The 22,692-nt window shown below is 42.7% G+C and overlaps 1 protein-coding gene across 5 annotated transcripts in view; it reads right to left on the minus strand.

The window, feature by feature from the left end:
• Positions 1–6,363: 6,363 nt before the first annotated feature.
• MARK3 (microtubule affinity regulating kinase 3) overlaps positions 6,364–22,692 on the minus strand; it is a 67,189-nt gene continuing 50,860 nt past the window's right edge. For 2 of the 5 annotated variants that reach the window (XM_035105337.2, XM_035105356.2), the window contains 4 exons: positions 18,218–18,475; positions 14,611–14,637; positions 9,113–9,157; positions 6,364–7,468 (listed from right to left, as the gene is read on the minus strand). In XM_035105337.2, the coding sequence (XP_034961228.1) occupies positions 7,123–7,468; positions 9,113–9,157; positions 14,611–14,637; positions 18,218–18,475 (676 nt within the window). In that variant the 3' untranslated portion in view covers positions 6,364–7,122. The remainder of the gene's footprint in view (positions 7,469–9,112; positions 9,158–14,610; positions 14,638–18,217; positions 18,476–22,692) is intronic. The other 3 variants (XM_035105347.2, XM_035105365.2, XM_035105375.2) reach the window with 3 other exon arrangements.

A 22,692-nucleotide genomic window follows, 5' to 3' on the forward strand; every position in this document is an offset into this window, starting at 1 on the left:
GCTCTATCACCGAGCTGCAGCCCAAAGTTCGCAAAAGTACCAAAAGCCCTTAATAAAAGAACACAGGAACAGCCCACACTGCACCATTTTGTTGCAGAACCCACGTGTTAGCCCTATTTCTACGCATGGTCCTGGAGGAGACAGGATCCAGCCGGTGATAATATGGCCTCCACAGTCACTTAAGGACTCATTGTTAAAACCGTGTTTATGGAAGACAATCTTACTCGGCTACGAGTGATCACCAAAGAAGAAGACAGGAAATGTGCAAACGCCCTTTAAATTTCCCCCTACCTTGTTAAACGTGGGCAGATGAAGACAGTTTGTAAAATTAAAATGGCAATTTAACTGCAGTAAATTCTCTCCCCCTCCCACCCAAAATGGACAGAGGGAAGAGATGGCTTCACTCTTCCTAGCAGCTCGATATGAATAAAGACCCTGTGTGTTCCATCACTGGGGGGCGGGGGAGGCGGCACTGGGTCCCAATGGTTTCAAAGAAATGTGTGACCAAATCCGGCCAAATGCTAAAGGCCACACTTGCTATTGTGTGATTGCTTGGTGGCATTCAGCAGTGAACAAACTGCTCTGTGGTTGTGACATTAAGCTGCTGGACTCGGAACGGCCAGTGCTTTGGTTTCCAGAGAAACTGTCAACACAGCCACTTTGTACTGCAGAGAATCCATGTGCCTCCTAAGAGCAAGCAATGTTCCCCAGAGCTTCCTGCCCTCAGGAAAACCCTTCTGTGCTGATTTTTTCTGCCCAGAGCCCTGCATGCTGAAGGCACTTCACCAACCTGGTGCCCTCTGGGTGATCTAGATAACCACCACCACCAAACCTTTCATTGGCATCTAGATAACAACCTCCACCAGCCACCAACTAGCATGGAGGGCGTTAAGATTGCTGATGGTTGAGCTGCTTCCTCTGCATGCATGGGGCAGGAGCTGGGGTTGGAAAGCCCTTGCCCCCCAAATGAAAAACACACACCACACACATTTACAGAACCCCTGCAGGGGAAGTTCCTTGCCATTGTTGATCCATATGCAGGTAAATTTGAGGATACTCGGTGGTCACACAGCTTGGAAATTCAGAGTTTCAGATGAAATTTTTAGGTAGCAATCCCGTACACACTTCCCCGGGAGCAAGTCCTATTGAGCTCTAAGAGGTTTATCTCTTGAGTGTGAAACAGAAACTTTAGTAGAAAAGGTTGTTCAATTTGCCCTTGCCCGAGACTTCAGTTTGTCTAAGCTATGCTGTTGGAAACAACATTAGATAGATCTATATGCAAAGCACAGCAGAAGAATCAGCTTCTGCAAGTCACAGAATTGTAGAGTTGGAAGGGACCCTGAGGATTAATAATAATAATAATAATAATATACCCCACCCATCTGGCTGGGTTTCCCCAGTCACTCTGGGCAGCTTCCAACAAAAGATTAAAAATACATTAAAACATCAGTCATTAAAAACTTCCCAATAAAGGGCTGCCTTCAGATGTCTTCCAAAAGTCTTGTAGTTCTTTATCTCCTTGGCATCTGATGGGAGGGCATTCCACAGGGCGGGCGCCACTACCAAGAAGGCCCTCTGCTTGGTTCCCTGTAACCTCACTTTTCGCAGTGAGGGAACGGCGAGAAGGTCCTCAGCGCTGGATTTCTGTGTCCGGGTTGAACAATGGGGGTGGAGATGCTCCTTCAGGTATACTGGGCTAAGGCCGTTTAGGGCACCAACACTTTGAATAGTGCTCGGAAATGTACTGGGAGCCAATGTAGGTCTTTCAAGACTGGTGTTATGTGGTCTTGGCGGCCGCTCCCAGTCACCAGTCTAGCTGCCGCATTCTAGATTAGTTGTAGTTTCCGGGTCACCTTCATATAGAGCACATTGCAGTAGTCCAAGCGGGAGATAACCAGAGCATGCACCACTCTGGCAAGATAGTCCACGGCAGGTAGGGTTTCAGCCTGCGTACCAGATGGAGCTGGTAGACAGCTGCCCTGGACACAGAATTGACCTGCGCCTCAATGGACAGCTGTGAGTCCAAAATGACTCCCAGGCTGCGCACCTGCTCATTCAGGGGCACAGTTACCCCATTCAGGACCAGAGAGTCCCCCACACCCGCCCGCCCCGATCAATCCCCTGCAATGTACGGTAAGTTTGATTTACTCCCATCCGGACGTCAGGACAGGACTCTATATACAAAAACGTCTAGACACAGGAATAGCTTTTTTCCTTGTGCCATCAAATTGTTGAATCTGTAGTTGTGGGCGGAAGGGAGGCCAGTTGGTGGTATGGGGTCTTTTCGCTGTGAGAGGAACAGTGTTTGTATGAGGTATGTTTTTTCTTTACACTGCAATGTAGTCGAAGCAAAATTCAAAGTATGGTCGATACTTGGCCAATACACTATACCAGGGGTGGCCAACTCCCAAGAGACCGCGGTCTACTCAGAGAGTTAAAAACTGGCAGTGATCTACCCCCTTTTTTGCGTTCAGGTCAAAGTTCTTGAGCTTTTATTAGAGAGGAGAGCCCTGGTTTTTTGGGGTTTAGGTAAAAGTTGTTAAGCTACCACAGACGTCCAGTGATCTACCGGTAGATCACGATCTACCTGTTGGACATGCCTGCACTATACTGTACTAGTGGTACCTCTGGTTAAGAACTTAATTCCTTCCGGAGGTCCGTTCTTAACCTGAAACTGTTCTTAACGTGAAGCACCACTTTAGCTAATGGGGCCTCCTGCTGCTGTCGCGGAGCACGATTTCTGTTCTCATCCTGAAGCAAAGTTTTTAACCTGAGGTACTATTTCTGGGTTTGTGGAGTTTGTAACCTGAAGCGTTTGTAACCTGAAGCGTTTGTAACCCGAGGTACCACTGTATACTATACTATACAATACTGTTGTTGTTGTTTAGTTTAGTCGTGTCCGACTGTTTGTGACCCCATGGACCATAGCACGCCAGGCACGCCTGTCTTGCACTGCCTCCCGCAGTTTGGTCAAACTCATGTTCAACCATCTCGTCCTCTGTCGTCCCCTGTATACTATACTATACTATACTATTCTATTTTCTATTCTATTCTAATTCTCTCTCTCTCTCTCTCTCTCTCTCTCTGTGTGTGTGTGTGTGTGTGTGAGAGAGAGAGAGAGAGAGAGACAGAGAGAGAGAGAGCAAGACCCAAAACACAAGTAACAGAAAATACTTTTGTTCAACAATCAAATATCTATACATACGGTAGCAAGCAGTTTAAAAAAAATCAGACATTTTATACTTTCTTTTACAGTAACGATAACCTTTATCTCAGCCACCAGCAACTGGAGTTGATTACAGAGAACACCAAGGCTGCATTAGGATGTTTTTAACCAATAGGTAAAAGAGTCCAGTCAAAGGTGACTATGGGGCGTGGCGCTCATCTTTCTTTCAGGCTGAGGGAGCCAGCATTTGTCCTCAGACAGCTTTCTGGGTCATGTGACCAGCATGACAAAACTGCTTCTGGCGCAACGGAACACCGTGACGAAAACCAGAGCACACGGAAATGCCATTTACCTTCCCGTCGCAGCCGTACCTATTTATCTACTTGCACTGGTGAGCTTTCGAACTGCTAGGTTGGCAGGAGCTGGGACAGAGCAATGGGAGCTCACTCCGTCATGGGGATTCGAACTGCTGACCTTCCAATCAGCAAGCCCAAGAGGCTCAGTGGTTTAGACCACAGTGTCATTTGCGTCCCTTTTAACTAGTATAGCATGTTTGCAAGGAAGTTTTACACAGATGTGAAATTGGATGTGAAACATTCAGTATTGGCCTCCTAGGCCGAACTCAAGATGGGTGCATGAAGTACGTTTTAAAAGTAATGTAAAATAAAGCTCTTTTCACGCTTGTGCTTTGCTGGACTGGGGGCCACAAGCACTAAAGAGGACTCATGTGAAAATTACGTTAGGTAATTAAGCCTGTATTAAATCTAGCTCTTGAAGGACATTTCACATAACCAGAAGAGCGAAGAAGATGATGCTAATCTGTGCTTTCATTCAAAGAAGACATATCCATTTTGGTAACTGTCGCTAGAAGCATTGTCTCATAGAAAAGGTTGGTCACTTCTGGGTTCTTAAGACCAACAGATATGGAGAATCTATACAATGCAAATCATAAAATATACTCTGCAATGCAGTGATCCCAGCAGGGTTTTTTAAAAAATTATTTTGATTAAAGGTTTCCAGTGGTGATGATTTCACAGATGGTGTGCAATTCTTTGGTAATGACTAAGAAAAGAGAGGTATGGACAAAGGCCCAGGAACCAGACTTAGCTACTCAGCGTGACAGTTCATACCGACAACCTTACAACTGCGGTCTCACGCTGTCCCTTTTCCTGATGCAATGGAACTGAAAAAGTTTCAGATACAAAGCTTGCAAACCCCCAGATTCTGTGAGCATACAGATTTGTTCCAGTTGCTTCTAAGTCTCAGAATATGCTTGGTGTTTGTGTCTGGGTCCGCATGTGCAGAATCTTTTTTTAATAGTTTAGATATGTATCAAGAAAAGCACCGCAACCGCCTTTACATTGGCAGGCAAAGTGGCAGCCCTCTTTTAATCACTTTTTTTTTTTGCTTTAAGGACAAAATCTCCTGTATACAACAGTTAACAGTTTGCGAAGGAAGAGTAGCTACTGGCTTTTGCCCTGGCCGCTATTAGGTAGATTTAGAACAAACTGGTACCCCTCCAGTTGTTTTGTGCTAGATAGATAGATACATACATAGATAGATAGATAGATAATTTCCATACCTTACCCACTTGACTGGGTTGCCCCAGGCACTCTGGGCAGCTTCCAGCAAAAAACCCCTACATCTACAAACTTCCTTTATCATTAAACATTCTGGCTGGAACTGATGGGAGTCCAAAGTATCTGGAGGGTTGCGGAAGGCTAATTTAGAATAGAAAAATTGACAGGGAGAGAAAGTACTTTCCTCACTTATTTTTGCAACCACTGGTAATCCTCCTCCTCCCCCATGGCCAGCATTAATGGTCAAGGCAGTCAGCATTTTAATCATGGGACAATTCTCCCATTAACTGGAATTCAAGAGTTCTCCCACTCTTGTCCATTCTTGGCTGGCTTCTGTCCTATAGAAAATGGGTTCTATCCCACGGTGACTTTCTGCTAGCAGAGATGCTTCTGCTTGTGTAAGGAAGGGTACTGATTTTTTTTCTGGTCCCTCCAACCTTGTCCCCCAAAAGCTCCTCCTGAGGGTTGGGGGAGCCAGTGTTCGAAACTCCCATTGCTTTAGGCTCATCTTGTGACAGGGAACTTCATTAGTGTGAGCCTTTTCTGGACTCAGTCCTCCGCCCTAAGATTTCAGATTAAAACTGCAGAGTGGAAGGAAAGGAGGACCTTTTCCTGCCTCACTTTCCAGCTACTCTCTGAAGACTGGAGAAGAGACTCTCTTAAGAATATTAGGGTGGGCGGGCAGGGGAAGGACTAGATCATGCGAAAAATGAACACAATGTTTTAGCTGCAATTCATTCATTTTCAGCTTTGTATTCTTCTTATTTAAAAAAGCGTGCCATTCTGTTGTTGCGCCCATAACCTAGCTTTAAGGTGCCATTTAGCTCCTAGCTTTCATATCTCAGTTTCTAACACTGGGGGAAACCCCTGAATAGTACGGGTTATGGTATAGAGCAGTGGTCCTCAACCTTGGGCCTCCAGATGTTTTGAGACTACAATTCCCATCATCCCTGACCACTGGTCCTGCTAGCTAGTGATCATGGGAGTTGTAGGCCAAAAACATCTGGAGGCCCAAGGTTGAGGACCACTGGTATAGAGGACTGCAATTGGCTGATGAAATCGGGGTGCCTTGCCTTGTGCTAATGAAAGAGCTTCTATAACACAAAGCCACCACTGGATAACCCCCAACACGGGACTGTTCCAGTAAGTCTGCTGATAAACACATTTCTACCTCAACTTAACAGTGCCAGTGGAATTCCTCTGGAACAGTGGCTATTCCATTTCCTCTCCTATCTCTGCGCATGGCCCCCAGATCTCTTTGGGAGGCTTCCCCAACCTTCCAGAGCTGATTTCGAGGGTGGGGACTACAGAGGAGAGGTGGGGAAAGTTCTGTTCTGCTAGTACAATTGTCTTGCGGTAGCAGAAGGGGAGGGCTGGATACTGCCCATCTGTGTTAAAAAGGAGACGTTACGTGCACAATTCCCCAGGAAAGTTCCCTGAACCAGCCCCACTGGAGTGAACAGGAGCAATGCAAGAGCAAAGTGGCCCAAAATAAAATGACCAAAAAAAATTGCAATTTGTTCTAGTAAAAACCTTGAGGAGAAAAGATCAAGAAGATAAAATGCTCAACTTTTGCTTAGCAAGGAAAAAATAAAAACTTGAAGCATTTCCCCACAGTTTTAATTATCACAAAGGTGTAGTTTTAATTTTGATTCCAGACTTAAATAATAATAAATAGGTGGGAGGAAGATTGCAAGACTTGAGAAAAAGGGGAAAAAATAACACGAGTTTTAAGTTACCTCATGAGAGCAAATAAGAAACCACAGGAATACTGTTCACAACCACAAACCCAAACCCTTCATACTATTCTTAAACACAGCAGTGAATGGCAAAGCCTGCATTTACTGGTGAACTCGTTAGCTTTGTTTAACGTATTCTTAAGTGTCTCCATCTTGGCCATTTCAATTATAGCACCAAAATTAGCCCAAAAAAGAGGTACCAGTACAGCTCTAATGCTTTAAATGGTTTACATATAATACTTTTTATATTATAATTATACACACATACGGTACATTCACACATCCACACAAACAAGAGGAATATTCAAATGTATATATTTGTGTGTTTCAGATTGTTCGCCAAGAATCGGAGCAATGGAAATAAAGCAGAAGGGAATAATATTTTACATAGTAGGCAACTTTAATGCTGTAGTGCATATATATATATATATATATATGTATATATATAAAAAGTCCAATTCTCCCTCCCAGCTCAGCAGCTTGTCTCAACAGTTTTAATATCATGATTCAGAAGATGCAGAAATTATTGCCCTAAATATTATTCTATACATTTCCATTGGTGTTCTCAAAACAAAACCAAAAAAAATCCACTTGAAACTTGCTACTTTTAAATTTACAAACTTGATTGCTCTTCCCATTACAGCTTTAATTCATTGGCAATTTTGGAAGCAATGTTTTTAAAAGCTATGGATGTTCCCGATATCCTTTTGAAGCGAACTCCGTTCAGCGACAGTCTTGGCAGCTTACACACCTCCATCTCCCACTGCACGAGGTTCTCTGCGTGGCCGTCTCCATGGACACAGAAAAGCAAGAAACGCTCCCTCTGTTCATAGTCACAGTTATTGGCATCCAGGACCTTTCGGATTTCCCTCATCATATCGTTAGGGTCCATGGAGCTGGTGGTCTTCATGCTCCAGGTGAATCGTAGCGAACGGGGCTTGGCTTCTTTGTTGTCATCCTTCTGGTCAACGGACACGTTGCGGCTGAAAGGAAACAAAGCCTTAGTATTCATAACCAGATGAGCCCATTTCCTTTCCGAGTTGTTATGTCAGTGAAAGCCATTATGTTAGTAATAAGACTTTGCAGCATGCATTATTAAGCATGCTCTCTTGGCAACTGCTTACCAAGCCCCGTTGCGATTAAAAGATCCCGTTAGTGCCTAGCAACATCTGAATTAGGGGGTAAGCCCAATAGAGCTAAAGCCAACGAAGTGTCATATGAAAATACGTGTCGCTCTCCTCTAAGGTTTCCTCCCCCCCCCTTACAAAAACAGGTTTCGGAGGGGGAGATGTGAAAAAGAGAAGTCACATGTGTGGGTGTGATGCAACCTTTCCCAGGACACTGGTTCTCTCTGCTCCAAATAATCTTCCACTTCCCATCATCATGGAGTGCCAAATATGCATAATACACCAAATGTAGAATTTGAGTTCGGCTGTGGTGCTGGGGACTTTTAATGCAGAACTCTGCGTGTCACAATTTAACTCTTCCCAATGCGGGGCACTATCAATTACATGAGTTTGACCAAACTGCGGGAGGCAGTGCAAGACAGGAGTGCCTGGCGTGCTATGGTCCATGGGGTCACGAAGAGTCGGACACGACTAAACGACTAAACAACAACAATCAATTACATGTGATCCCTTAGGACCCCTTCCCCCCATCTTTGCTGGAAGCAGATGAGGACTTTCAGACTGACTTCCCACTTTCCTACAAGTTGAGAGCAGTTTTTCAAAAAACTATCACATTCAAGTAACTATGGTTGAAAAACTGCCCTTTAAGTTTAGTTCCAGGAAGGATCATAGAATTAACCTCTACTTTTATTTTAAAATGAATAAACTCTGCAGACAAAACTGGAAGGGATTGTAAGTGACGGGAAAATGTTCAACTACGGTGATTAGAATCGAAGCGTACTATCAAACTTGGTGATCTAGTGAAAGCAGCAAGCAAGACCAGCAGCTATAGAATGAATGCTGCTGGTTAATTGTTTCAAGTAGTGTCCAAAGAAAGGAGCAGCACTTTATTCCGCAATCCAGTATTTGAGTCTTTCTAACAGGATCTCAGCATAATTCAATCCAGGTTTTCATATCTGTTAATGAAATCCTAGAACTTATGTAGGAAAACGAGCCCACCTTTCAAAACCAAGGCTCTCTTATAGACATTTCTGTGATTAATTCTTAGTCACATGAATCTGGCCTTTGTGCTAAAAGGTAATAATAAAAAAGAAAAGCCTTCTACTGTAGGCAAAAACATTTCTTCTTATATTTTCCCATTCTCTACTTGACAATGGCAGAGAGTTTTCAATGACAATTTCAGGCCAATTGGAGAAGTCTCTTTTTTGAACTGTCCTGTAATCTGCTGGCTCTCTCAGCTACAATCTAATAGTCATTGCATAGCTCTGAGAGGCTAGATTTTTTGTCAGGGTATATACATGAAAAGTCAGAGTCATGTAATATAAGTGATTTAATCACAGCTTTGAGTATAGGAGGCAATCTTAGTTTTACATTTTCGTTAAGCTTGACAGATACCACCACCAGTGTCCTACTGCTTACATCCCTTGAAGGAGGGGAGGGGAGGGAAAGAGTGTAAAACATCTAAGGTTAACATTTTAAGCAAAAAATAGTTGCCCTCACCTTGAGCCCTCATATCTCCCGTTCCTCTCATATTCAGTTGGGAGCCTCAATGAAACAATGCCGAAGCACAAAGAAAGCAGGAAAGAGAAGACAAATCTTACACTAGTATGGATAAAAGTTGGCAGAACACTGCATAGCAACATCTCACTTAACAATTTACATTTGCAATTAGATGCTTGGCTTTAAACATTCAAATGATTAGTAGACTCAGAATATCAAACATGCCTTTGTCCAAATAAAATATATTTGGAAGCCTCAAACGTTTGCTATTAGGGCTGTACATTGATCTACAAGAAGACAGCTATGTGTGATCCTCAAAAGAAGATTCTGGTGACAACAGAAAGGACTTGCAACAATGGTGCTCGATTAAGCATTGGGCTGCTCACATAACTGTTAGGCAGGCAGGAAGAATAAATTACAAACACTAGAAATTCAGTTCCGGTATACCAGACAAGGCCCATCAAAATTTATTTTCAGGACTGTCCAGCCTGTCATCTCTCTGTTTATATATAAATGGACGAATCTCATGATTGGCTGGTAACTGCTTCTCCTATATTAAGAGAGTTTCCAGCTAGAACTCACTTAGCATTCCTCTGTCTTACCTGTCAAGAATAAACCTTTAGAAATAAACAGAAATAGTGCAAGGCACTTTTGAACTGCTGCAGAGAATGGTGGGAAGAAAATGTGAAGACCTTCTTTAAAACCAACTTCTGTCGATAGATATGATTTTCAGCAGTTGGGTAGGTATGCAACAGAAGAGTGGGAAATCCTTCCTATACACTGTTTGTTCTGCTCCATTTAACACCTTAGCTTTGATCACAAATGCTGAACTGAAAGCACTTAGAAGGGAGGGAAATGCTTTACACACAGACCTTACCCCAACCCTTTCAGTCCCACCCTTGTTGCCCTCTGTAGGGTTTTGTGTTAATTTGATACAGACTTTTGATTAGCTTGGAAGGCAGAAGTTCTGCAAAAATTTCTGCACAGGGATATTCACAATAAGCAGGCTATAAATCCAGCAAATTGCAGTATATCCACACCTCTGTAAAAAGTTTACTGCTCATCTCTGCAATTTGTAGTTTCATCTGTGCAGCAAAACATGCTGAACGGAGGAAAGAATCTGCAAGGGATTCTCTTCTATTCCATTTGCTCCACCACTGCACAGAAAGCAACTGGAACAAACTCGGATTCAAGGGATTTAAACGACTATGTGGTATGTTGAATTTGGCTGCAATCTCCAAATGAGCTTCACTGACTACTTCACATTGGAGCAATAGAGCTACTGAACTCTAATGGAGTGTAAGAACACAGAATAAACTTTCTGAATGGCAATACGAATGCATGGAGAAAGTTGAGGTATTCCGGAAATAGTCAGAATCCAGTAAGATACTGAATTGCCATCTTATCCCACAATCCATTGGTTTGTCAATCCAGTTATATACAGTGGTGCCTCGCAAGATGAAATTAATTCGTTCCGAGAGTTGTTTTGTATTGCGAAAATTTCATCTTGCGGTTTTCCAATGTAAACAAATCAAAGCGGAAAAAAAAGCAAAAGAAAATCGTCTTGCGAAGCACGGCCATAGAAAAATCGTCTTGCGAGGCAACAAAAAGATTGCAAAACGCTTTCGTCTTGCAAGTTTTTCATTGTGCGAGGCATTTGTCTTGCGAGGTACCACTGTAAAGGGAATTTGTACAAGTAAATGCACCAACTGTTAGTTCAAAATCTTTTTGTAACGGCAAAAATGGAACATGCTTCAAGATAAAAATTAAGCACCCTATCACAGAAATGTAGGAGGTTGCCTTTTACTGAGTCAGACTGCTGGCCCATTCAGCTCAGTATTATTTATACCAAATGGCAGCAGCACCTCTCCAGGATTCAGATGGGTGTCAGGAGGTGCCAGCGATAGAACCTGGGACCTTCCACATGCAAAGCAGATTATCCGTCACTGAGCTAAGGCCCTTCCCTGTCCACTTGATTAAGAGTGACTGAGATGTTCTTAGAATGACAGAATTCATGGCACATAAATATTTGCAATGAGGCCCCAGAAGAACATATGGTAGGCATCCCCAAACTTTTGGACTACAATTCCCATCTTCCCCGACCGATGGTCCTGTTAGCTAGGGATCATGGGAGTTGTAGGCCAAAACATCTGGAGGGCCGCAGTTTGGGGATGCCTGACATATGGCTTTCATGAGACACTTGCCAGTTGCACAAACAGGATGGCTTCAAGAAATGAAGCATGAAATTCATCTGATAATTCAGTTGTGGTTGATTCACCTATACAATTATTCCTTTGCATGCATGAAATAAAAAGGATTCTTGAAGAATTCAAAAAGTGAATGTCACATTTAAAAAGAATTTGGGGCCATACAGGGTGAAAGCCAACCTAGTGAGAGTGAGCATCTACTTGAGCTTCCTTTTCTCTTGTCCCTGCAACCCCCCCCCCCCAGATGTCCTCTAGAAGGTTAGGGGTCCTGCTGACCGGTGAAGAAAAATCAAAATCCATGCAAGTGGGTTTCCATTGCACAAGCAGGTGGACATCCTTAGGATGGTGGTGGAAGGGGTTTTAGTGAACTTTGTTTTTTGACTGATCTTGTTATCCTATCCTGATGGTTTTGCTGCCCTGTTATAACAATACCTTTGGTGCCCTGTTATGATGATACCTTTGTGTTTCACTGTAATTTGAGTTACAGGTAGGTAGCCATGTTGTCCTGCCGTAGTCGAAACAAAATAAAAATATCCCTTCCAGTAGCACCTTAGAGACCAACTAAGTTTGTTATTGGTATGAGCTCGTGTGCATGCACACTTGCACACGAAAGCCCATACCAATAACAAACATACCGTAGTTGGTCTCTAAGGTGCCTCCGGAAGGAATTTTTAAATTTTGTTTCGACTCTAATTTGACTGGCAGATTGTATTTTTTATTTACATATTGCATTCCTCTTCTTTGTTAGCCAGCTGGCACTCTTTGGGAAGGCACAAAATAAATATTTCAAAATTAAAAAGAGCAATGCAGTAGGCCCACAAGTGATGAGCATTTAACTTGTGTGCACTCAGCATTATGCACTTGGCAAAACTTAATTTTTTTAAAATTAAAAAGGGAGTGGAAAGGGGGTGGGCATCCGGGGGGGGGGACTTTGGCAACCCTACCTGCCATTAGCACCCAATGTGTTTTGTTGATACACAATTTTGGCTTTATGCACTATCCTCAGAACATAACCCCCCATAATTTGTAGGTCTACTGTACTGTAAACAAAGCACTGGCTAACTATTGGAATTGACAAAGTGCACTAATAATCAGATTTGCACTGCAAAATTAAATTAAGGATGTCTAGCAGTCCAGCTAAGGTTGTGCTTTCAGGGGATTCAAAATATTTAACAGAACAGGTTAAAGGCACATAAATAAGTGAAGTGATAAAACATTCAATGCAGCCATATCACAAACCAGGGTACTGCAAATGTTATGTATCCATTACAGAAAAAGCAGGTATCGCAGTGGGGAAGGCCTAAAAGCATGGGAGCAACCACAGGTGGTCACTGGAGACCATCCAACTTTAATGAAAGTTCCATAAGTGACCATACATCTGAAAATGCATTGACATTGTGGAGATGTCTTACCTAGCCTTAGAGGACAAAATAGGATTTTATCTATTTAGAGACATCACACGACACTTTTGTACTTTCAAAGCTCTGAATAATAATCAACACACTTTAGGAACTGCTGCAGTTCATTTAACTGCCTCTCAGCTGATGAAACAGGCAACCAGACACTTAAAATCAATGATACAGCAACAGGTTTTACGGAAACTGCCTGGGCTCTATCTCGTTTTTTGCCGTTGGGTAACCTATTATTAGTGTGTCCCAAAGATCGTAAACTTTAACTCTAGCTTAATCTGGAAAACTACTGTGCCCTGATTAAAGGCTCCACTCCAGATGTGGGCAAACCCATTTTTGTGTTCCTTAGCTTAGATTCATAGACTGGTAGAATTGGAAGGGACCCAAGGGTCATCATGTCCAACCCCCTGCAATACAGGAATCTCAACTAAAAGCATCCAAGACAGATGAGCATCCAACCTCTGCTTAAAAACCTCCAAAGGAGAGTCGACAACCTTTCAAGGAGTCTGTTCTACTGTCAAACAGCTCTTACTGTCAAGAAAGATCTTCCTTATGTCCAGCTGGAATCTCCTTTCTTGTAACCCCCAAAGCAGGAGAAAACAAGATTGTTTCATCCTTCATGTGACAGCCCTTAAGCTCTTTGAAGATGGCTATCATATCTCCTCTCAGTCTCCTCTTTTCCAGGCTCAAGACTCCCAATTCCTTCAACCGTTCCTCATAAGGCTCGCTTTACAGACCCTTCATCATCTGCACACTTTTCAGCTTGTCAATATCCTTGTTAAATTGTGGCGCCAAAGCTTACAGTGCAGAACCTTAACTTTGCCCTTACTGAAATTCCTTTTGTTACTTTGGGCCCAGTTCTCTACCACTGAGCTGTGCCATTTCTCTAATGCCAGCAGCGCTGTGAATAGCAGAGACACTCTGAATTGGCCAACACTAGTACGCATAGTGGGGTGTGCGTTAATCTTTTAGAAACCAAAAACTATGTGAAAGGGGACGACGACCAATTTCCCCTTCCTTGCCACAAGCTATGAATTCACATGTCAAAAGCCATGTGTGGCAAGCGCAATGCTATATCTGCAGGATGGCTTGAACCGTACCCATTTCTTGCACTTCAATTTCTTTCAAACTGCCTGGTCTACTGTTACCTTAACATACAAACGCTCTCTTGTTTAGCTGGTTCTCAAATGTGGCAGGCTAAATGTAACTACTTCTACTTTTTCTGTGAATACCAAGCAAACAGTGGAGATCCTTACCTCCAATGCTGCCTAACAATGCTCTCTTCATCAAACAGCTGAGAAACGTATCTCCATTCCAGAACCATGAATGCAAACTCAACCAAGCATGTTGCTAACAAGAGAGGTGTTTATAGTTCTGACTATGTCTCAATAGATCTTCAGGGTATTATTTGTATTTTTAAAGAAGTAAAAAGCCAGGACTAGGTTCCAAATATATTATCACCAGTGAGTGGCAAATAAACTAAAATGGCTCTTAAGCTGAAATTAAGATTGATAAAGCAAGTAGAGAATTACTTACCTTTGTATTACACTTTTAATCAATATTACTGAACATATCATTTTTCAATCATAAGCATGCTAAGTGTATTAGTATAAAGAACAAAATTATTTTTTGGTACTATCAAAGTAAGTAGAGCGCATAAGACATGCTTTGCATTTCATTATTATTCAGGTGCCAGAGATCCGTAGGGATTATTCATTGGTTAATGAATTTCTTTACTTATCTTGGGTATGTGAAGAGTATTTAGTTCTCAGCGGAAAGTTTAGTTTTGTTTCAATTTGTTTTAAAGAAAAACCAAGGCTAGAAAGCCAAATTCAATGTTAATTGCGAAGAGCTGGTTCTGAAAATAGAAGTAAAATCCTACCTTTTGATAAACCTGAATGACATGTTTCTAAAAGAAATTAAGCCAAAATAATAATTAAAATGTGTTGGTATGAAATTTGAAAATCCATTCAACAAGCGAGACACATAAGACTAGCTCAATGAAATACGGAAACAGTTTCAAATTTACTCTGGAAATACATGATGATTATTGGAATGGATGGATCTTCAGTGTTAAGGAGAATACAACACTTTCTTCCCCAGTCACTCCCCTGCACATATGAGAAATCCTTCACATCATTTCTGCTTTCTGAATTTGATAGCCAAGTAAAGGCAAATTATATTACAGTTGCCTATGTACAGTAGAGACATGGTTTAGTACTATGTTCACGAGCAAGTAAGAGATGTGTTGGGCATGCATGGTCCCCTCTTCCTCTCCTGGGCAGTGGGGAGAACTTCAGCAAAGTTTAGCTTTGCTTTCCATAAAACTTGATATTGTTATGTACAAACCAGGAGGAGTGGTTTAAAGCAAACTGTAGCTGAACAAGCCTACTTCATAACCTATGGCTTTAAGTTGGCTTTTTGTTTTTTTAAAAAGAAACTGTCTAGTGCGGCAAACTAGGTTTTGTGCAAAGTTAAATTAAATTCTGACCAAGTTCCTTTTCCCCAGCTGCATAGGAGGAAATGGAGTACCCAAGCCTGAGGCTTGCAGGAAATCTCTACTGTCCAGCAAGTTACACTAAACCATTGTTTAGCGTTGTGTGCAAAGGGTGACTTTTAAAGCCCTTGGGGTTACCAAAAAACAAAACAATACCCAGAATAGAAATAGAGTATCTTCTAGGAACAGGACTCAGAGCTTAGGCTGAATGTGACTTCATAACCCTTTCCAATTAATGCACACAGGAAAAAAACAGGACTGCAAGACCTTGTGCTCACAGACAGGGAAAATGTTTAATTTCTACAGCAGCCAGAAGCCCCTAAAGCAGAACTATTAGTGACAACAAAACTTCCAGCGGAACTAGAATGGAAGTTTGAAAACTTCAGTCTATAATCACATTGTGAAAGGACACAAATACTGCGAACTGCTGATGCAACAGAACAGCTTATTCAAGGTGTGAAAAGCAAATAATTACAGCGCCAATTATCGCTTAGGAGTCTTAAGTATAAAAGGAAATACTGACAAACCAGGCAAGGCACTGTAACACTTGAATCCCCTTACAAGAATCATTTTAAATTGAAACAGCTAAGTTGCTTCTAAAGTGAAGCCTCTGAATGTTTTGGAAAGCCTGTGAAGCTGAGTAGTGAGGCCTAAGAGTTCTTCGAAATCTCCCCCCCCCCCAAAAAAAAATGCATGACAGATGACACACAGACACTGGATCTGCAAAGGCTGCAAGATCTGTGAAGGGTGGACAAGGATGAAATATATATGGCTGTATTAAATGGTAAAACTACATTAACTGAAACAGGCTGAGCAAAATATATATCTCAGTGGTCCAACAACAGTGGCTTACAGAAAGACAGCTCAGTGTTTATCTCTTTCTCCTGAATGAGCGCTGTGTCACAACAAAGCACACACAAAAGCTATTCGACATTGTCACATCATCTGGCCTGAGAGCCTGGAGAACTTCTCAAGTCAATCTCTTTCCCAGTCCTGCTACTTGAGATCCCTTTTAGTTAGAGATGCTGAGGACTGGGGCTCTCTACATAAAAACGATGTCCTCTGAAACCAAACTACTACTACTACTACTACTACTACTACTACTACTACTACTATTACTGTAATTAATTTATTAATGCCTTCTAAACCACTGTCCCAATGGGATTTATACAGAATTAAAAACAGTTGAAAAATAGAAAAAACCCAAATATATTTAAACTCTTTAACAAGTGGACACACATTGAAAAAGATCCATTTATCCTACTGGTAAAGCCTACTGGAATGAAAATGCCTTCCACTCTTTCCGGATAGTGGGTGCCTGTCGTATTTCGACAGGAATGTTATTGCACAGGAAAGGGGCTGGCACGCAAAAAGCCCTGCTCCAAGTTACTGCAGAGTGGGCTTCTGAGATCTTCGGAACTTGCAGGAAAGACTCTCCTGCAGACTGCAGTGATCTACTGGGTGTATAACACTGTTGGTCAAATAACTGGGTCCCAAGCTGTACAGGGACTTATATGTGGGTACCAGCAGCATGAACTTGGCCTGGTAGCAAACTGGCAGCCAGTGCGAATCCCACAAACAAGGTGTTACATGCTGGCCGTAGTTTGCACTCACAAGCAACCTAGCTGCTAGGTTCTGCACCAGCTGCAGCCTCAACCCCAAGGCTTTCTGCACCCTTCAGTTAATTAGTGGTATGCATAAATCTGTTATAGGAAACTGCATCTAAGAGACTCATGTTAAGAACACTCTTCTGAGCACAGACAGATATCTATGAGGCCATTCCTGCTTCTGGAGGATGTCCTGGAAACAGCAAAGTTGTAACTCATAAGCAAGTGAAAGCTTACAGTACTTGCAAAATACAAAGGTGATTAAGTTTGGAACTATATTTTACATTTCTCAGTTTCCCGTTTTGGGACTAGCAGTCGCAACCCTGCACACCAGCAATTAGGCTATCCATCTGCTTCTGTTTTCTTTAGGAAGCTTTGAATCACTAAATCCTGAGGTGTCTAAAGCTAGGGTTTTAGGGGGCGTTCTATGGAATACTGACTACTCATTCTCCTGGGTATACCTCAGCGGTTAACCAACAGTATGTGAAGCTACAGAGTAGATAAGCTTTCAAAGTGTCAGGATTCCTGAAAAGTTCAGCTAGTCTTATACTAGCTCAGGCTTCCCCAAATGAAGGCCAGGATGAAGCCCGCAATGCTCTTTTATGTGGCCCCTAGTGACCACCGCCGCCCGCTCTTAACGGTGTGGCGCGGCTGCCCACTTCCGGGTCCCCGGAGCGTCGGAAATAGCTTGTGCGCATGCATCATTTCTGGCACGCTTCCGGGCCGGAGGAGGCACATGCACATGCGCACAAGCTATTTCTGGTGTTCCGAAAACCCGGAAGTGGGCTGGAAATCGCATGTGCGCATGTGTATGGGCGCACGCACGCTCCAGCCCACAGCACAATCGGCGCTGGTGGCACCGGCCCTCGGCGAGGTAAGTTTGGGGACCCCTGTACTAGCTAGTGGGCGAGAAAGAAAATCTCACTTCTTGCAAAGGGCTGAAGTGGGCTTCTGTTGATTAGACTTCCCAAGGGAAAACTTCAGTTATTAGCCAATTACATTGTTCATCATTACTGCAGGTCACTACTCGATATGCCTAGCCTTCTAAAGATGAGTTGATTTAAACTAGCTTTCCCGCCCCTCACAATTTAAGTAAACGGTCTTGTAGATTAACGATGCAAACCATAATCCTCTTTGCAGCACCAGAGCAACCACATTGCTTTTTGGAGAAGTGTGTATATAGGTTTGATAAAAGAAAAGGCAAATACTAAATGCTAAGTTCTATGTATGTCAACTGAAACCCCCCACCACTTGGAAGGTGAATATTAAACCTATAAAAGCTGAATTGCAGCATGGTTAGATTAAGTTCTTGGATATGGAGAATAACTGTGCCAAGCAAATTTCTGCTGCAAATATGGTGGTTTGTTTTTTTTTAAAATACATACCTCCTCGTCAGCTTTGAAGTCAATTTACTGAACAGGTTAGTGGAGCCCCTGCTTCGCGTCTGCGAAAGTGGGGTTGCTTCATGAGACAGGCTGGGTGATGCAGGGGGTCCATTGTAAGTGGCCGTGCGCCGTTCTCTCAGCTGGCCATGGAAAGTGCTGCGACTGGCAGTTCCTCTAGGAAAACGGATACGGTCAGGTGTTGTTGCGCTGCTAATGCTGTGAGTTGAAGCAACTGGAGTTCTCTGATCAGGATTAGCGCTGGAATAAGATCACGGGTTAAGTTAAAAAAATTCCACCAGAGAAACTCAAATCTGTACAGTACACAGTACAGGTAGTGCCCCCCCCCCAATTTATGTTCCGGGCCAGACTCCTGTGTGCATACGCAAAATCGCATAAAATGGGGGAGCACCCTGGAGAGTTCTAATGGCTTGCGAGGAGACCCACCTCAGAGCCTGAAGAGGTCTCCTCGTGAGCCGGAGGGGCAGCAGGACTTTGTTGAGCTGCTCAGCTTCACTGCCTAACAGCTGACATGTGGGGTAGCACAGCAGCAATCAATGCTTCCCCACGAGTCAACTGCCCCTCCAGCTCACACAGAGACACTCCCTGGAGCCCAAAGAGGACGCCCTCTACCATATGAGGAGACCCTGGGGTGGGTCTTGCGCACAAATAGATTGCAAGTAAATGAAAAGTTGCCTGTACATCTTTACAAGGAGCATTAGGTACCTCTACAATATGGTACAGAGCAAGGTTTATAGATTACAATCCAGAGGTAGCATTACTGCAGCACATAAATGATTCATTTAAAAAAAACAAAACCACAAACACTCTAGAAGCAAACAGGAGATCTAAAAACCTGGGTTTGCAGGGCAAAAAGAAAACCCCTACTGCAAGAAAGGAACTGAGTATTTTCTATGTTGATAATCTGAGAAGAGATTTCCAGAATATCACTCTAATCGAAAATATTAATTCTAATATTTTCCGAAGCTATACAAAATCACAACATATATTACGTTATCTGAATGAATTTGGACAGCAGTAAAGAACACTCAAGGTGTTCGTTAAGGGATCACAGCACAAACAACCTTGACCACCAAAATTTAAAGGGGGGGCGGGGAGAGAACACACCTTCTAGGTAGCATCAATTTCTAGCACTATCTAGAACTAGAATTTCCTTAGCGCGGAGTTAAGCAACAATGGGTGCCAGTTAGTTTCACAACAATGCCAGCATTTCTTACATAGACCTGAAGTTATCTGCACCATTGTTTACTGGAGGTAACATCATCTTCGCGTGCACAGAAGCCGACATGGACATCGACTTCTGGTATCGCAGCCGAACATTGGTGGAGGATGTAGTACAAACTGTATCAGGGCTAGCTGCATAAGCGAACATTTCAGCCAGGCTGCGAGGGGGGGGGGGGTTGGGTTCAGGCAGAAGCAGAAAGAATAGCAGGATGGACCAATGACAAAGATGCAAACTCAAAAGTGGACACCTTTTCTCCCACAAACATCTTCCAACTTAGACTGAATGCTCATATGCACAGTCAAGTCCACAACGGGTTAGGGGAACATTTCCTTACTGGTCACAAACATACGAAGCTCCTTTCTATTGAGAGGCAGGTTGTTTGTCCATCTAGCTTAGTACTGTCTACTCGGAATGTCAAAAATCTCTCTTAAGGTCTCAAGCAGAACTCACGCCTAGCCCTATTACCCAAAACCTTTAACTAGAGATGAAAGGGCTTCAATCTGGGATCTTGTTCATGCGAACATGTACTCTACCTCTGAACCTCTTTCCTTCCCTAAGTTACTTTCGACTATACAAATGGCTGGCCGTGTGCTGTTCTTACTGTAATTATTTGCATGTTTTAAACAGGTTTCATATATGTATATAGTTTTAGATTTACCAATGTTTAACTGTTTTTCATGATTGCTTTTTCTATGTTTTTAACAGTTCTTGTTTTTAATCTGTAAGCAGCCTTGAGTAAACAGAGAAATGGTGGGGTATAAATAATTAACAACAACAACAACAACAACAACAACAACAAGGCCATTTCACTACTGCAGTAGTGAAACCTCAGCAAATACTTGTCCTATGCCAATTAAAAATTTTTGCAATCTGCTATAGTTTTTCCAGTCAAAAGGGAATTCACTGACCACATCTGCATGTAATGCTGAAACTAAACCATTTAGAACAAGGAGTGGACTGGGAGCTTTTCCGTCTATGTTCAAGTAACAGAACTGGAACTGTGGTTAGCATTCACTTTGTTCCTTAATACACACACTGCTAAACTATGGCTTACTGTTACATGCAACTGTAGCCTCTACGCCGTTTTCTCCTGCCATTGCAAGACAAAGGAGACTACGACAAGACTGAAAATGCTGTTTAGGAGTTCCCCGCTTTGGGGGAAAAGTACTAGACCAAGCGTTTCCGGCCAAATCTTCACACCCCACAAGTAATGTATTTTATAACTGCAAACATATCCCTCACTTCTTGCGTTACTCAAAATCAATCAAGCACTGCTCACTTCAGTCCCATATTCTGCAATGCTCTTGCTCCCTTCCTCCTACCCTGCATCTGAAGGGAGGTTGGAATTCAGGTAGCAGGGCTTCAGATAGTGGGGACGGACAGACACCCCATTGCTACCCAGAATAGCACATGGTTTCCAAAAAGATATGAAAGCTCAAATCTTCTTTAATTAGCATGTCACAGAAAGGAGTTGAATAGTTTATGATCCGTAACAGCAGAGGACAAAATACATCCTGACTAAGGCATGTTAACCCAGGGCCATATTACAAGTGTAGAACTGCGGAGCAGGACGGATGGCATGGGACTTCCCACCAGGTTCATGGGTGGCTAAGATTCCACCCAAGAACTTCCAGTTCGTAGTTCATGTTCTAAATTAGCTACTGCCTTTTACGGTGATTAGTTAGCAGGATAGACTCTTCTTAAGCACAGTTAAATTATGGAATTCACTACTGAAAGATGACAACCAACTTGGGGATTGGACAAATTCATGGAGAAAAAAAACTACTGATGGGTACTAGTAATAGAATAAGAGAAACACAGAATTGTAGAGATGAAAGGCTTCCTGAGGGTCATCTGGTCCCACCCCCTGCAATGCAGGAATCTCAGCTAAAGCATCCATGATGGACAGCCGTCCAACCTCTGCTTAAAAACCTCAAGGAAGGAGAGTCCACCACCTCCTGCTGGAGTCTGCTCCACTGTCAAACAGCTCTTACTGTCATGATGGTTATATTACCTCCAGTATCAAAGGTACTATGTTTCTGAATACCCATTCCTGGGAATCATGAGTAGGGCAGTACTATTGCATTTTTACTCTACTTCGAGGCTTCCCTTAGGATCTGGGTGCCGATAAAGAATATTGGCCTTTGGTCTGATCCAGCAGTCTTAAGTTTTTTATGCCTTAGCAATATGCATCGTTCTTCATGTAAACTGTAGCAAGTGCCACCAGGTGTTCTAGGTAGCCAAGAACTACAGAAACAAAAAAGTTATGGGTGGCCAGAGACAAAAAGCGAGTCTAAAAGGCAGGCTCTTCCAATCGTGCCAGTAGAGGAAGTGGTCATTTGCAGATCTTTCAAATAGTGACCAGTCTTCCTATCCTTATTCACTGGAATAAAACATTCTGTCTCTGGCTTACACAATCAATGACAAGTGTGCCCAATTTGAAAAGACGACCTACTTTGCACAGCCTCAGAGACAAAAATATACCAGGCTTTTCTCCTCCAAATAACCTCCGTTACTGAACTATCTAGTGACCTGCCAAAGCCAGTTCAAACACAATCAGTTGTATTTCAACCACTTTGACTTTTTTTTCCAATTTGAAAAATTACAGGGCAGAAACCATTCTTTTGAGAGGTTCAAGGGTGCATGATTCGGAACTAGTAAAGTGAAATATCAAATTCCAGGGGTCTTGTGTGACACACAGGTCCTGCACAAATTATTACCCTGCAGGATTCTGTTAACCTTTGCCACAATGCAGTTTACATTGAACTACTCTGCACACTGGATTTTATATGAATATTCACAACTGACAACTCAAAGCAGTTGTGTCGTTAAACATGCACACACAAAATCCTCCACGGGTGCGTGGGTGAAACTACAGGCCTTCCCAGGAATCTTAAACTCTACTTCTCACTGTGCTGTCATAGTGAACTGCCCATCTTGCTTCTTTTCTGCCAACGCCTCCTTTGTCTGAGCTGCATATTCTCCAGTGGATTACAGGCCCTGGTGGGAGACGACAGGCAATTTAGTCATCCACAAGAATGAGCTAATTTGTTTCCCATAAGGTTTCTTCATGCCATGCTGGTGTCTTACTGCACTGCAGAGCAACAACTCAGCCTTTAAAAAAAAATAAAAATGCTTGGTGGGGGAAAAGCAGTGAATCCCAAGCTGAGAAAACCGAGAGGCTGCCTGAAATCAGAGACTAATGCATTTTGTGCTGTTTCTGACAAAGTTG

This window comes from Zootoca vivipara, chromosome 1, assembly GCF_963506605.1.
Source record: "Zootoca vivipara chromosome 1, rZooViv1.1, whole genome shotgun sequence".
NCBI classification, from domain to species: Eukaryota; Metazoa; Chordata; class Lepidosauria; order Squamata; family Lacertidae; genus Zootoca; species Zootoca vivipara.